General features: G+C 43.7%; 2 protein-coding genes across 2 annotated transcripts in view; one reads left to right on the plus strand and one right to left on the minus strand.

The window, feature by feature from the left end:
• LOC142660853 (uncharacterized) overlaps positions 1-14,461 on the plus strand; it is a 39,635-nt gene extending 25,174 nt beyond the window's left edge. Inside the window, exon 7 of the mRNA XM_075837848.1 lies at positions 11,411-14,461. Coding sequence (XP_075693963.1) covers positions 11,411-12,813 — 1,403 coding nt within the window. The 3' untranslated portion in view covers positions 12,814-14,461. The remainder of the gene's footprint in view (positions 1-11,410) is intronic.
• LOC142694207 (uncharacterized) overlaps positions 1-14,715 on the minus strand; it is a 308,282-nt gene that overhangs the window by 79,491 nt on the left and 214,076 nt on the right. The gene's annotated exons all lie outside the window — the stretch shown is intronic.

Here is a 14,715-nt window from a genome sequence, read left to right on the forward strand (position 1 = left end):
GCTGCAGATACTCTGTTGACCCTCAATCAAGGAGGCTCCACAGTAGGAGAGTATGCTATCTCCTTCCGTACCCTCGCAGCAGAGTTGGCATTAAACAATGAGGCACTGGTGGCAACCTTCTGGCAGGGACTGTCCTCACACATCATGGACGAACTTGCAGCCCACGACCTTCCTTCTACCTTGGATGCCCTCATCCTGTTAGCCACTCGGGTTGACATGAGGATCCGGGAGCGCACTCATGAGGTTCGACAGAGCCGGGGTCACAGACCAGCACCCTCGGTCCAGAGACCACTATTGTCTTCCCCTGGTGCACTACCTGAAGAACCCATGCAGGTAGACAGAGTCTGGTTGTCCGAACAAGAGAAGTAGCGCAAATGCTCTTCTGGATTATGTATGTATTGTGGCCTTAAGGGTCATTTTGTGCGCCAATGTCCACATAAACTGGGAAACTCCAGCACCTATGGATGGTTGGAGAGGCAACTCGAGGTTGGACGTCTCCAAACGTCAAAACCTCTTCCAAATTATCGATTCCTGTGGCCATCGTCTCCGGAGAAACGTCACATCCCTCCTTTGCCTATTTCGACTCTGCAACAGCTTCTAATTTCATCCAGCAGGATCTAGTGGATCGCTTACATCAGAACTGTTGGTAGGAGAGACCTCTGGCGGTTGCGTTTGTGAATGGTCTACCATTTCCCGATCCAATTGTGCTCATCACTGAACCATTGACACTACAAGTCGGAGCTCTTCACTCGGAACAGATCGCCTTCCTTGTGTTACCCAAAGCTATCAACCCTATTTTGCTGAGCCTGCCATGACTTCGCCTACACGCTCCGGTTCTTGACTGGAGTTCCGGAGAAGTTCTTCAATGGGGTCCCAGATGCCATAGCCATTGCCTGTCACACGTTCGGCCTGTTTTGCCCCCACTGCCTGTCACTCTCCGATCTACCATCTCAGTATGCTAGTTTTGCGGATGTCTTCAGCAAGCGAGAGGCTGAGACGCTACCTCCACATCGGATTTATGACTGCCCCGTGAATTGGTTCCAAATGCTTCTCTTCCCCGTGGACGGGTATATCCTCTCTCCTTGCCAGAGACTCTATCCATGTCAGCCTATATCAAGGAGAATTTTGTATGAAACCCCTCTCCAAAGTCTTCCTCCCTGGCCGAGGCCGGTTCTTCTACATTAAGAAGAGAGATGGATCTCTTCGACCCTGCATTGACTACCGTGGTCCCAACTAAATCACAGTCAAGAACAAATACCCGTTGCCACTTATATCCAAATTGTTTGACCGTATACGAGGAGCTAGGATTTTTTCAAAATTAGACTTGCGTGGGGCGTATAATTTGATCCGAACCCGTCAAGGGGACGAGTGGAAGACGGCGTTCAACACACGAGACGGGCACTACGAATACCTGGTGATGCCCTTCGGACGGTGTAACGTTCCTTCAGTCTTTTATAAATTCGTCAATGATATCTTCTGAGATCTCCTCTGTCTATGTTGTAGTCTATCTCAATGATATTTTGATTTTCTCCCCAGATCCGACGACTCATCGGAGGCATATCCATCAGGTTCTACTGCGATTAAGGGAGAATCGTTTATATGCCAAGTTGGAGAAGTGCGTCTTTGAAAATAATTCTCTGCCCTTCCTGGGCTACGTCATATCCGATCAAGGTCTCAAGATGGATCCTGAGAAAGTAAAGTCTGTCCTGGAATGGCGACGTCCTGAAGGCCTAAGGGCCATACAGTGTTTCCTGGGATTCGCCAATTTCTAACGGCAGTTTATCCCAAATGTCTTATCACTGACTGCCCCCATCTCTACCCTTACCAAGAAGGGTGTGAACGCCAAGGTGTGTACTCCAGAGGCAGAGTCTGAATTTATTAGCCTCAAGAAAGCCTTCACTTCAGCCTCGATCCTCTATCATCCTGACGTGTCTCGGCAGTTTTCATTGGAGGTGGACGCTTCTTCTGTTGGTGCAGGTGCAGTTCTGTTCCAGACGAGCTCCAAAGGAAAGCCAGTAGTATGTGGCTATTTCTCGAGACTTTTTTCTTCTGCAGAGCGCAACTACTCTGTTGGGTATCGGGAGCTACTGGCCATCAAATTGGCTCTGGAGGAGTGGAGACATCTGTTCGAGGGCGCAGCTCACCCCATCCTGATCTACACTGACCACGAGAACCTTACCTATCTCCAGTCGGCTCAACAACTAAACCCCCGTCAAGCCAGGTGGCCGCTGTTCTTCACACGTTTACAATTTGTGCTCCACTACCATCCTGCTGACAAGAATGTGAGGGCCGATGCCCTGTACAGGTCATTTGAGACGCATGACACGGTGGAGTCCTTTCAAAGTATCATAGACCCGCCCTGCATTGTTTTTGCCAATACTTTGCAGGTTAGAGACATCCCTCCGGGGAGGACTTTTGTTCGGTTGGCATACAGGAGAAGACCTGATTACTCGTCCCTTCTGGTGGCACTCTCTACCAAAAGATGTTGTGGACTTTGTCTCTTCCTGCATGGGCTGTGCTTCTAACAAGGTTGCTCACCACAAGCCTGCCGGACTGCTGCAACCTCTGCCAGTACCCAGTATCACCTGGCAGCAAGTTGCGATGGACTTTGTCACAGACCTTCCTTTCCTCAGCAGGATGCAACACTGTCTGGGTGGTGGTGGACCAGTTTTCGAAGATGGCACGTTTTAGCCCGCTGTCCGGCCTACCTTCTGCCCCCCGACTGGCTAGTCTCTTCATTCAGCACATCTTCCGCTTGCATGGCTTGCCCCTTCACATAGTGTCCGATCGGGGGGTTCAATTTACCTTGAAATTCTGGAGAGCCCTCTGTAAACTCCTGGATGTGAGATTGGACTTTTCCTCAGACTATCACCACCCAGTCCAATGGGCAAGTCGAGAGGATCAACCAGATCATGGAGAATTATCTATGCCACTTCATCTCCTTGCAGCATGATAACTGGGTACAGATTCTTCTATGGGCCGAGTTCTCGAATAACAACCACACAAGTGAGTCCCCCACTTCTACACCATACTACAGGGTGGGCCATTTATATGGATACACCTAAATAAAATGGGAATGGTTGGTGATATTAACTTCCTGTTTGTGGCACATTAGTATATGGGAGGGGGGAAACTTTTCAAGTTGGGTGTTGACCATGGCGGCCATTTTGTAGTCGGACATTTTGTATACAACTTTAGTTTTTTCAATGGATAGAGGGTCATGTGACACATCAAACTTATCGAGAATTTCACACGAAAAACAATGGTGTGCTCGGTTTTAACGTTACTTTATTCTTTCATGAGTTATTTATGTCATTATGGGTGTCAGGTCCGAGCATTCCTAGATGAACAGTTTCCTGGAAAGTGGATTGGTCATCATGGGCCAGTTGAATGGCCCCCTAGGTCTCCCGATCTGACCCCCTTAGACTTTTATCTTTGGGGTCATCTGAAGGCAATTGTCTATGCTGTGAAGATACGAGATGTGCAGCAACTGAAACTACGGATACTGGAAGCCTGTGCTAGCATTTCTTCTGCGGTATTGCTATCAGTGTGTGAAGAGTGGGAGTAGAGGGTTGCATTGACAATCCAACACAATGGGCAGCACTTTGAACACATTTTATAAGTGGTCAGAAACTTGTAAATAACTCATGAAAGAATAAAGTAACGTTAAAACCAAGCACACCATTGTTTTTCTTGTGAAATTCTCGATAAGTTTGTTGTGTCACATGACCCTCTTCCCATTGAAAAAACTAAAGTTGGATACAAAATGGCCGACTTCAAAATGGCCGCCATGGTCAACACCCAGCTTGAAAAGTTTCCCCCCTCCCATATACTAATGTGCCACAAACAGGAAGTTAATATCACCAACCATTCCCATTTTATTTAGGTGTATCCATATAAATGGCCCACCCTGTATATTGTGTACAGCCAACATCCTAGAGTCCCTCTTCCTGTGTTGACTACATCTCAGGTACCCGCTGCTGACTCTGCATTTGGGGACTTTCTGCAAATCTGGCAACAGACCCGGTCCTCTGTTTTGCTGGCAGTTGATCGCATGAAGCGAAAAGTCTGGCTGTCCTCACGGAACATTCATTTAAAGGTGCCTTCTTACAAGTTTGCTCCCAGGTTCTTCGGTCCTTTTGAGATATTGCAACAGATAAACCCTGTCTCCTATAAGCTTCGGCTGCCTCCTACCCTCAGAATCCCCAACTCCTTTCATGTGTCCTCCTGAAACCTGTGGTCCTAAACTACTACAGTAAGACTCCCAGCCCTGCAGTTGTTCCCAGTGGTTAATCTGATGTGTTTGAGGTGAGGGAGATCCTCGACTGCAAAATGGTAGGAGGAAGGACTTTCTTTTTGGTGGACTGGAGAGGGTTTGGTCCTGAGGAGAGGTCCTAGGAGCCGGAGGAGAACCTCGGTTCTTAAGAAATTCCTCTCTCACTCTGGCCCAAGAAGAGGGGGTGTAAGAGGGGGATACTGTAGCATCCATGGCCGTGGACCGTCTGGTTTACTCACCCCCCCGGCAACGCCAGCGCTTACTTCCGGTCCGCTGTGTCCCGTAGGGTGCGCGAGCATGCTCGTGCCCGGTCTTAAAGGGCCGGAGCAAATCATCATCAACTGCCATGATTTCCTGGACTATCAGAAAGGCACTGCCCCTTTACTCCTTGCCTGAGCATTGTTAGTGTATCCCATGTCAGTCTTGCAAATGGTCCCTTAGTGTTGTACCGTTCCCGTTGTTACCTGTGCCTTGCTACCTGTATCCCGTGCGGTGTTCTTCTTCCTGAGCTTATTAGTGTTGGAGTTGTGTCCTACTGCACCTGCTGTCGTCTGCCACGTCCAGTGTCGTCTGCCACGTCCAGTGTTCTCTTCCATGTCTGGCGTAACCTGCTGCACCCACGTCCATCCGTGCTGAAGCCTCGGCCACTGTCTGGACGATTTCAGGTACCCTTGTGTTACATACTGCTATAGACTCTTGCATAGACTGTGACTAGGCCAGCTGCCTCTCCGCTATGGCGGAGCGGCCTAGTGGGTCCACATACCCTGTGGTCGTGACAGGTCTCCACACGTTGCCGTAGAAAACTAAGAGAAAGGGCGTCAGCCTTAACGTTTTTGGAATGTGGAACTAGGTCAATGGAGCAGTCATACTCTCTATGAGGGGGAAGAACATCAGCAGATTTTTCACTCAAAACATTTACAAATTCTCTATGCTCAACGGGCAGACCCTGGAGACTGGTGACTGCGACTAGAATCGGGGAAGTAAAACATCTCCCTGAACAAACTTTCCCACTGCACTAATTCTCGTGAGTTCCACTCAAACACTTGATTATGAAGGAACAACCAAGGAGACCCCAAAATAATTGGATAGGAGGGAGAGAGAACTAACAGAGAAGAAATTGTGTCATAGTGGATACTTTCTTCTGAAAACTTCAGACCAGGAGTACGAGCTCTTACCGATCCTCCAGACCCACGAGTACCATCCAATGAACAAATGTCAATGGGTTTCTCCAGAGGTGCAGGGATAATCCCCAACTTCTTGTCCAAATCTAGAAAATCTGCTGGAGTACCAGAATGAACAAAGGGCTGCATAGAAGAGTACATAGGAAGAGAGAACCACAACTCCCAATATGTCTGCTGCAATTATGGGATATCAGAGGACACTACAGGGAGGGGTATACGAGGAGAAAACAAATACAACTCCCAGCACGTCCAGGCTGTTATGACATATTAGGGGACATTTCAGGGAGGTGTTTAAGAGGAAAGAGCTGCAACTCCCAGCATGTCCAGACTGCTATTATGTGATATCATTACAGAAAGGGGGTATAACAGTTGACAATTACAACTCCCAGCATGTCCAGATTGTTATTATGGGATGTTAGCATACGTTAAAGAGAGTAGGTATAATATAAAAGAACTACAACCCCCAGCATGTCCAGGCTCTTATAATATAAAACCATTACGTGGTGTAGGTATAAGAGGAGACAACTACAACTCCCAACGTATCCAGATTATAGTTATTGGATATCAGAGGACATTACAGGAAGGAGGTATCAGGAGAGAGCTACAACTACCAGCATGTCCAGGTTGTTGTTTTGGGATATTAGAGGACATTACAATCCCATGGTGGTGACTTCATCGCAGGTCCTTTAGCCACAGACTATTATATTTTGCATTGCAATGCACTCCTGCATTGGTCACACTATCCTTATGACCCCTCATATCACGTGATCATCATCACAGGTCCTCATCCATCGCTCATGCTTTCCACTTCTAAGCTCTGCCCCCTGATACATTGGTCACGTGATCTTGATATTCACAGGTTGTTCATCCACCACTTCTCTCTATTGCTGAGCTCCGCTCCTCCTGTGCCGGTAACATGGTGGTGACATCATCACATGTCCTTCAGCGATTGTAGCATAAGAGGTAGAGAGCAGCGCTGGTCGGGTGTTCTCTGTTATCAGTCACCTCCGTATGAGTGTGTATACTTAGAGCTGTCAATCATTTAAGTGACCCCGCCCGCTGGACCTCTGAACCCAGACTTTGCAAGGACTTACCCCTTCAGTACCGGCCTCTTTGGGGTAAGTACTGCAGGAACTTCAGAGAGTGGTACGTTTTTATTACTTGTCTTTGTAGTGGTCTGATGTTTACACTGCATTCCAAATTATTATGCAGATCTTATTTTTCGCTGATTTTCCTAAATAGTCGATGCAAATGACAGTCAGTATAATCTTCAAGCCATCAACTGTTGGAGTATAATGCAAATTTTATTGAACAAATCTCCTAATGATAACAGATTTTTTTTTAGAAGTAAAAAAACTCAAAATGCACTGTTTCAAATTATTATGCACAACAGAGATCAAAACATTTTAAAGGTTGTAAAGAGAACTAAAATGGTAAATTGTTGAATTTGCAGCATCAGGAGGTCATATTTCCAGAAATCAAAAGCTCTTGCAATCAAAAAAACCTTAACAGGCCAAGTTACATGTTAACATAGAACCCCTTCTTTATTACCTTCACAATTCTTGCATCCATTGAATTTATGAGTATTTGGACAGTTTCTGCTTGAATATCTTTGCAGGATGTCAGAATAACCTCCCAGAGCTTCTGTTTTGATGTGAACTGCCTCCCACCCTCATAGATATTTTGCTTGAGGATGCTCCAAAGGTTCTCAATAGGGTTGAGGTCAGGGGAACATGGGGGCCACACCATGAGTTTCTCTCCTTTTATTCCCATAGCAGCCAATGATACAGAGGTATTCTTTGCAGCATGAGATGGTGCATTGTCATGCATGAAGATAATTTTGCTACGGAAGGCACGGTTTTTCTTTTTGTACCACGGAAGAAATTGGTCAGTCATAAACTCTACGTACTTTGAAGAGGTCATTTTCACCCCGTCAGGGACCCTAAAAGTGCCTACCAGCTCTCTCCCCATGATTCCAGCCCAAAACATGACTCCGCCACCTCCTTGCTGACGTCGCAGCCTTGTTGGGACATGGTGGCCATTCACTAACCATCCACTACTCCATCCATCTGGACCAACCAGGGTTGCACGCCACTCATCAGTAAACAACACGGTTTGAAATTTAGTCTTCATGTATTTCTGATCCCACTGCAACCGTTTCTGCTTGTGAGCATTGTTTAGGGGTGGCTGAATAATAGCTTTATGCACACTTGCAAACCTCTGGAGGATCCTACACCTTGAGGTTCGCGGGACTCCAGAGGCACCAGCGGCTTCAAATACCTGTTTGCTGCTTTGCAATGACATTTTAGCAGCTGCTCTCCTAATCCTATTAATTTGTCTGCCAGAAACCTTCCTCATTATGCTTTTATCTGAACTAACCCGTCTGTGCTCTGAATCAGCCACAAATCTTTTCACAGTACGATGATCACGCTTAAGTTTTCTTGAAATATCCAATGTTTTCATACCTTGTCCAAGGTATTGCACTATTTCACGCTTTTCGGCCTCAGAGAGATCCTTTTTCTTTCCCATATTGCTTGAAAACTGTGGCCTGCTTAATGTGGAACGTCCTTAAGTAATTTTCCTTTGATTGGGCACACCTGGCAAACTAATTATCACAGGTGTCGGAGATTGATTACAATGATCCAAAGAGCCCTAAGACACAATACCATCCATGAGTTTAATTGAAAAACGATAATTAAATGTTTATGACACTTAAATCCAATGTGCATAATAATTTGAAACACGGTGTATTTTTTGTGGGACGAGTCGTATTTTGTAATGACATAATATTCGCTACATACAACTTATTCACTAACTTTTATAAATTTTTTGTTTAATGTCGTTCACCATGCAGTTTAAGGGAATGTTCACACGTAGCAAATACGACCCACAACACGCAAGGAAATCCGGCCGAATATTCACCCTAAATGGTGGACGTATAGTCCTCCGGAATTTCTACTACAAAAATACAAGGCCTATAGTCTCCTCTCTGGGCGTTGCCATAGAAACTCGTCTGTGCTCTTCTGGCTTTTCTGTGTTTAGCGGGGGGCCCTATAATGACATGTGACCTCTCCAGCCTGTGATTGGCGGCAGGGGTCACGTGATGCCTTCTATTTTATATATGTGTAACCTGCAGCGTTGCTGTGAACACGCGGTTGTAGCTGCAGAGGATTCTGGGAACAATGGCGTTTGTTGCGGAACTTGACTTTCCCATTGAAATTAATGGGGAAACTGCAACAAATGCGCAGCGACTCTAAATCGGTATAAATCCAATATCCTGCGTGTTTATAATCCGCACCACAAGTTAACCCCTTAACGACCAGACCAGTTTTTAGTTTTCGTTTTTCCCGCTCCATCTTCTCAGAACTATAATTTGTTTTGCTTTTCTGTCAATGCCGCGGTGTGAGGGATTTTATTTAGAGACGATTTGTAGTTTTTCAGTGCGTCATATAAAGTATGACATAATGCCGGATATCATATATCCGTCCTCAGCAGCTGCTAGTTCGCGCAGGAGGACGGATAGATCCGTCCTGTGATGGCGCGGGTTCTGACACTGTACCCACGCGATCAGCGGCAGGAGCACGGCTATTATACACAGCCTGGCTCCTGCTGCAACTGCCGGAATCGGAGTGCGCTCTGATTTCGGCAGTTTAACCCATTAAATGCCGCTGTAAGGGCATGCCCCCACGTGGCGGATTTCCTCCGCAACTGTCCGCATCAATGCCGCACCTAATCCGGGTTGCGGATTATGGCTGCGGATCTGCCCAAAATGTGCAGTAAATTGATGCGGACTAGCTGCTGCGGACTGCGGAAAAAGTGCTTCCCTTCTCTCTATCAGTGCAGGATAGAGAGAAGGGACAGCACTTTCCCTAGTGAAAGTAAAAGAATTTCATACTTACCGGCCGTTGTCTTGGTGACGCGTCCCTCTTTCGGCATGCAGCCCTACCTCCCTGGATGACGCGGCAGTCCATGTGACCGCTGCAGCCTGTGATTGGCTGCAGCCGTCACTTAGACTGAAACGTCATCCTGGGAAGCTGGACTGGAGACAGAAGCAGGGAGTTCTCGGTAAGTATGAACTTCTATTTTTTTACAGGTTGCTGTATATTGGGATCGGTAGTCACTGTCCAGGGTGCAGAAACAGTTACTGCCGATCGCTTAACTCTTTCAGCACCCTGGACAGTGACTATTTACTGACGTCTCCTAGCAACGCTCCTGTAATTCCGGGAGCCCCATTGACTTCCTCAGTCTGGCTGTAGACCTAGAAATACATAGGTCCAGCCAGAATGAAGAAATGTCATGTTAAAAAAGCAAGACGCATCCGCAGCACACATAACATGTGCATGACAGCTGCGGACTTCATTGCGGAATTTAGAATCTCCATTGAAGTCAATGGAGAAATTCCGCCATGAGTCCGCAACCAGTCCGCCACTGCTCCGCAACAGACAGAGCATGCTGCGGACACCAAATTCCGCTCCGCAGCCTATGCTCCGCAGCGGAATTTTTACGCATCGTCTAAACTAACACTTCTAAATTTAAGTGGAAGTCAATGGAGAAACGGCTCCGCTGCGGATTAACGCTGCGGAGTGTCCGCAGCGGAATTCAAGTGAAATTCCGCCACGTGTGAACCCAGCCTAAATAGTGATAGCAGCATTTAATGTGTTTTACAGAGGGAGGGAGCTCCCTCTGTCACCCCATCGGCACCCCCGCAAAGAAATCGCGGGTCACCGTCGGGTTTCCATGGCAGTCAGGGGTCTAACAAAGACCCACAGGTCTGCCTTCAGCATATGCCTGTTAGGCGATGCCGGAGGCACGGCCTAATAGATTGCCTGTGAGTTTTACACTGACAGGCAATAATGCTTTGTTGTACTAAGTATACCAAAGCATTATATATGCGATCAGCAGATCGCATAGTGAAGTCCCCTGGTAGGGCTAAAAAAAAAAATGTAAAGCAGTTAAATAAAGTTTGTGAATAAAAAAAAATAAAATAAATTACAGTGAAAATCACATAAAACTACTTTTTTTGCCCAAAAAGTGGTTTTATTTAGTAAAAGTGTAAAAACAAATAACACATACACATATATGGTATCCCCGCGATCGTAACAACTTGAATAATAAAATGAACACATGAATTAAGCTGACGGATAAACTGCGTCCAAAAAATACGCAAAAAACAACGGCAAAATTCGTACTTTTCTCCCATTCCCCCCATAAAAATTAAATAAAAATTAATTTATAAGTCCTATGTACCCCAAAATAGTACTAATGAAAACTACACGTTGGCCCGCAAAATCAAGCCCCCATACGGCCACATTGACGGAAAAATAAAAACGTTACGGCTCTTGGAATGCGGCGATGCAAAAACAAGTAATTTTTTTCTAAAAGGCTTTTTATTGTGCAATCGTAGGAAAACATATAAAACCTTTACATATTTGGTATCCCCGTAATCGTGCCGACCCATAGAATAAAGTTAACATGTTATATACGCTGCATAGTAAACGGCGTAAATTTATAACGTGAAAATCAATGCTGGAATAGCTGCTTATTTTTAATTCTCTCCTAAAATAAAGTTAATAAAAGTTAATCAATATATTATAAGCATCTAAAAACAATACAATCATAAAATGCAACTTGTCCCGCATAAAACAAGCCCTTATACGGCTATTTCTACGGAATAAAAAAAAGTTACGACTTTTGGAATGCGACTGTGAGAAAACAAAAAATAATCCTTGGTCATTAACATGCAAAATGGCCTGGTCATTAAGGGGTTAAGGCAAGTTTTTGAGCTGAAGCCAGGAGTGTCTTCAAAAGGCGTGGCTTAAACTTCTTTCTGCTTGATCCACTTCTGGCTTTGGCTCAAAACACTTCGTGTGTTTCTAGCCTACTATGAATGTTTTAAATTTGTCAACTTTGTGTTTTGAAACCAAATCACAAAATGCTTTTTTAATCCTAACAGAAAAACCCAGTAAGAACTCTGACGGAAACGTCATCTTATCGATAAATTATAAAGTAGAAGATGAAGATATCATGCAGCAGTCTACAAGCGAAAACCTCATTACCCTTAATGTACCTCCAGGACTTCACAGTACAGATCTATCGTGTAATTCCTCTAATCATGAGGAACCTTCTCCTGACCAATCACAGATTGTTACCACAAGTACAGCTCAGAAAGGGGGTAAAAGATTTCAATGTGGTAAACAGTTCACAAAAATCTCAGGTCTTTTTACAAACAGAAGAAGTCAAACAGGGGAGAAGCCATATTCATGTTCAGAATGTGGGAAATGTTTTACACAAAAATCACATCTTGTTAGACATGAGAGAATTCATAAAGTAGAGAAACGCTATTCATGTTCAGAATGTGGGAAATGTTTTACAGAAAAATCAGATCTTGTTAGACATGAGAGAATTCATAAAGTAGAGAAACCTTATTCATGTTCAGAATGTGGGAAATGTTTTGCACAAAAAACGGGTCTTGTTAGACATGAGAGAAGTCACACGGGAGAGAAGCCATATTCATGTCCAGAATGTGGGAAATGTTTTGCAAGAAAATCATGTCTTGTTGTACATGAGAGAAGTCACACAGGAGAGAAGCCATATTCATGTCCGGAATGTGGGAATTGTTTTACACAAAAATCAGGTCTTGTTGCACATGAGAGAATTCACACAGGAGAGAAACCATTTTCATGTTCAGAATGTGGGAAAAGTTTTACAGATAAATCAAGTCTTATTTCACATATGAGAGTTCACACAGGACAGAAGCCATTTTCATGTTCAGAATGTGGGAAATGTTTTACAGATAAATCAACTCTTGTTACACATGAGAGAATTCACACAGGAGAGAAGCCGTATTCATGTCCAGAATGTGGGAAATGTTTTTCAGATAAATCAGGTCTTGTTATACATAAGAGAAGTCACACAGGAGAGAAGCCATATTCATGTTCAGAATGTAGGAAATGTTATACTACTAAAGGTGGACTTAGGTCTCATCAGAGAATTCACACAGGAGAGAAGCTATATTCATGTTCAGAATGTGGGAAATGTTTGACAGATAAATCCACTCTTGTTAGACATGAGAGAAGTCACACAGGAGATAAGCAGTATTCATGTTCAGAATGTGGGAAATGTTTTGCAGAAAAATCAACTCTTGTTAAGCATGAGAGAATTCACACAGGAGAGAAGCTGTATTCATGTTCAGAATGTGGGAAATGTTTTGCACAAAAATCAACTCTCGTTATGCATGAGAGACGTCACACAGGAGAGAAGCCTTATTCATGTTCAGAATGTGGGAAATGTTTTACACGAAAACCAGGTCTTGTTAGACATGAGAGGATTCACACAGGAGATAAGCCATATTCATGATCAGAATGTGGGAAATGTTTTAATTTTAAAAGCAAACTTAGGGCTCATCAGAGAAACCACACAGGGGAGGGGGGGGAAACATTTTGATGTTCTTTACGTGGAAAATGTTTACATACTTAGTTTTTGCTAAAAAAAATAAATAACTGCATGTGTGATTACAGCCTTAGAGATGTTCAAACTATTAAATGTCAATCATTCCACTGTCAAGAAAACCATCTACATGTGGAGATTTCAGACAACTGCCAATTGTTCCAGGCCAGTCTGTCTCGGTAAGATCAGCCTGCGAGCAGAACACAAGATGCTGAGAGAAGTTTCTGAGAACCCAAGAATTTCTTAAAAGATCTAGTGCAGATTTTGCCACTCTTGATGTCTACCATTGCAAAAATGAAAACGACATGGTGGTGTGCCAAAAGAAAACCTTAGCTATGCAGATAAAACATCAGGGCAAGACTATAGTTTGCTCGTTAACACCTAGGTAAAAAAAAACATGACTTCTGGAATAGTCTGTTATGGAAAGAAAAATCAAAAAGTTATTTGTCCCCAGTACCAGAAGTACTGGGCACATATTACAGACCATATTTCACCAGAAAAAAACTGAAATGACTTGAGAGTATGAAGGAGGAAACTTTATGGTTTGGCACTGCTAAACTGCATCAGGACATCATCATAGAATCCACTATGAATTCGATATTGGCAGAGGCGGTTTGAGGATAATGTGAGACTGTCTGTCAAAAAGCTTTAAGATAAGCTTAGAATACACTTTGGAACATGGCAATACCAGTAAACCTACCAAGGACTGGCCAAAATAGAAATTGAAGGTTCTTTAATGTGGCCTAGTAAAAGCCTATTTCTTCATCCCATTAGGATGCTGAGAGATGATGGAAACTGGTTGTGCATGCCCCCCATGAAAGAGTAGGAAACAAAATCTCCCATATAAGAGACTATTAGGCCGTAATGCCTCATTCACATTTTCATATTTTGTTCATTATGGGTCCAAAACATAGAAGACATGCAAATCTTTCCATTACACTTTTCTGTGTTTATGTTCCGCTCCCAGTGTTGGATTAAAAATACTGATGGAAAATTTAGTAAATACTTACTAAAATACACAAGTTTGAGGTCTTACAAAAAAAGAAAAGCCTGCTGGAGGGTGTTCTGGCCAAAGGGGCAGAACAAGGTATTTGAGCCATAGAAGGAAGTGGCATATCTGTGAGGTTTTTCCTTTTTTTGTTAAAAACATTATTGAAAATTTTGTTTATCATTTTGTTTCTATCACCTTTTTATCTTTTTTATACTGTATGAATGAAGATTAAATATTGATACACATGTCATCAAATGTAAAAAAGAATATATTAAATAGGGTGTCCTTAAGTGACTGTAGTCAGAGACTTAGACACTGCAGGCTCCATACACGTGTAATTTTGAAGGGTAAGATAATGATTGTGAGTAAGACTAAAACGACATTAGTGTTTTTACCTTACACATAAAAAAACTTTATAGTTGTGTTACCATCCACAGAGCAGGTTTTACATGAACTATCTTTCCTATTCAGACACAGCCGCGCAATGATCTCCTATCATCTTGCACTAAACCTTATGTAACTTACTGTTGCAATTTTAGTTTCTATTAAATTGCTTATTTCCCACAATGTTTTTTGTTATTTTCTGCTTTTGTTTGAATTGGGTTGTATCAATGTACCTAAATGTCTGTCTGTCTGTTTACAAAGCAGTGATGTCGCATGATATAGTGAAGATTGGCTGTCTTGGAGACAAGACATGGTGTCATGACACCTTATAAACATAATAAGGAGGAGAAAACCGCAGCACTCCAATAGAAAAATATTATTTTATTCACCAGAACAAAGCAACGTTTCAACCCTCACAGGGTCTTTGTCCAGCATAA

The sequence above is a fragment of the Rhinoderma darwinii genome, chromosome 1 (assembly GCF_050947455.1).
Source record: "Rhinoderma darwinii isolate aRhiDar2 chromosome 1, aRhiDar2.hap1, whole genome shotgun sequence".
NCBI classification, from domain to species: domain Eukaryota; kingdom Metazoa; phylum Chordata; class Amphibia; order Anura; family Rhinodermatidae; genus Rhinoderma; species Rhinoderma darwinii.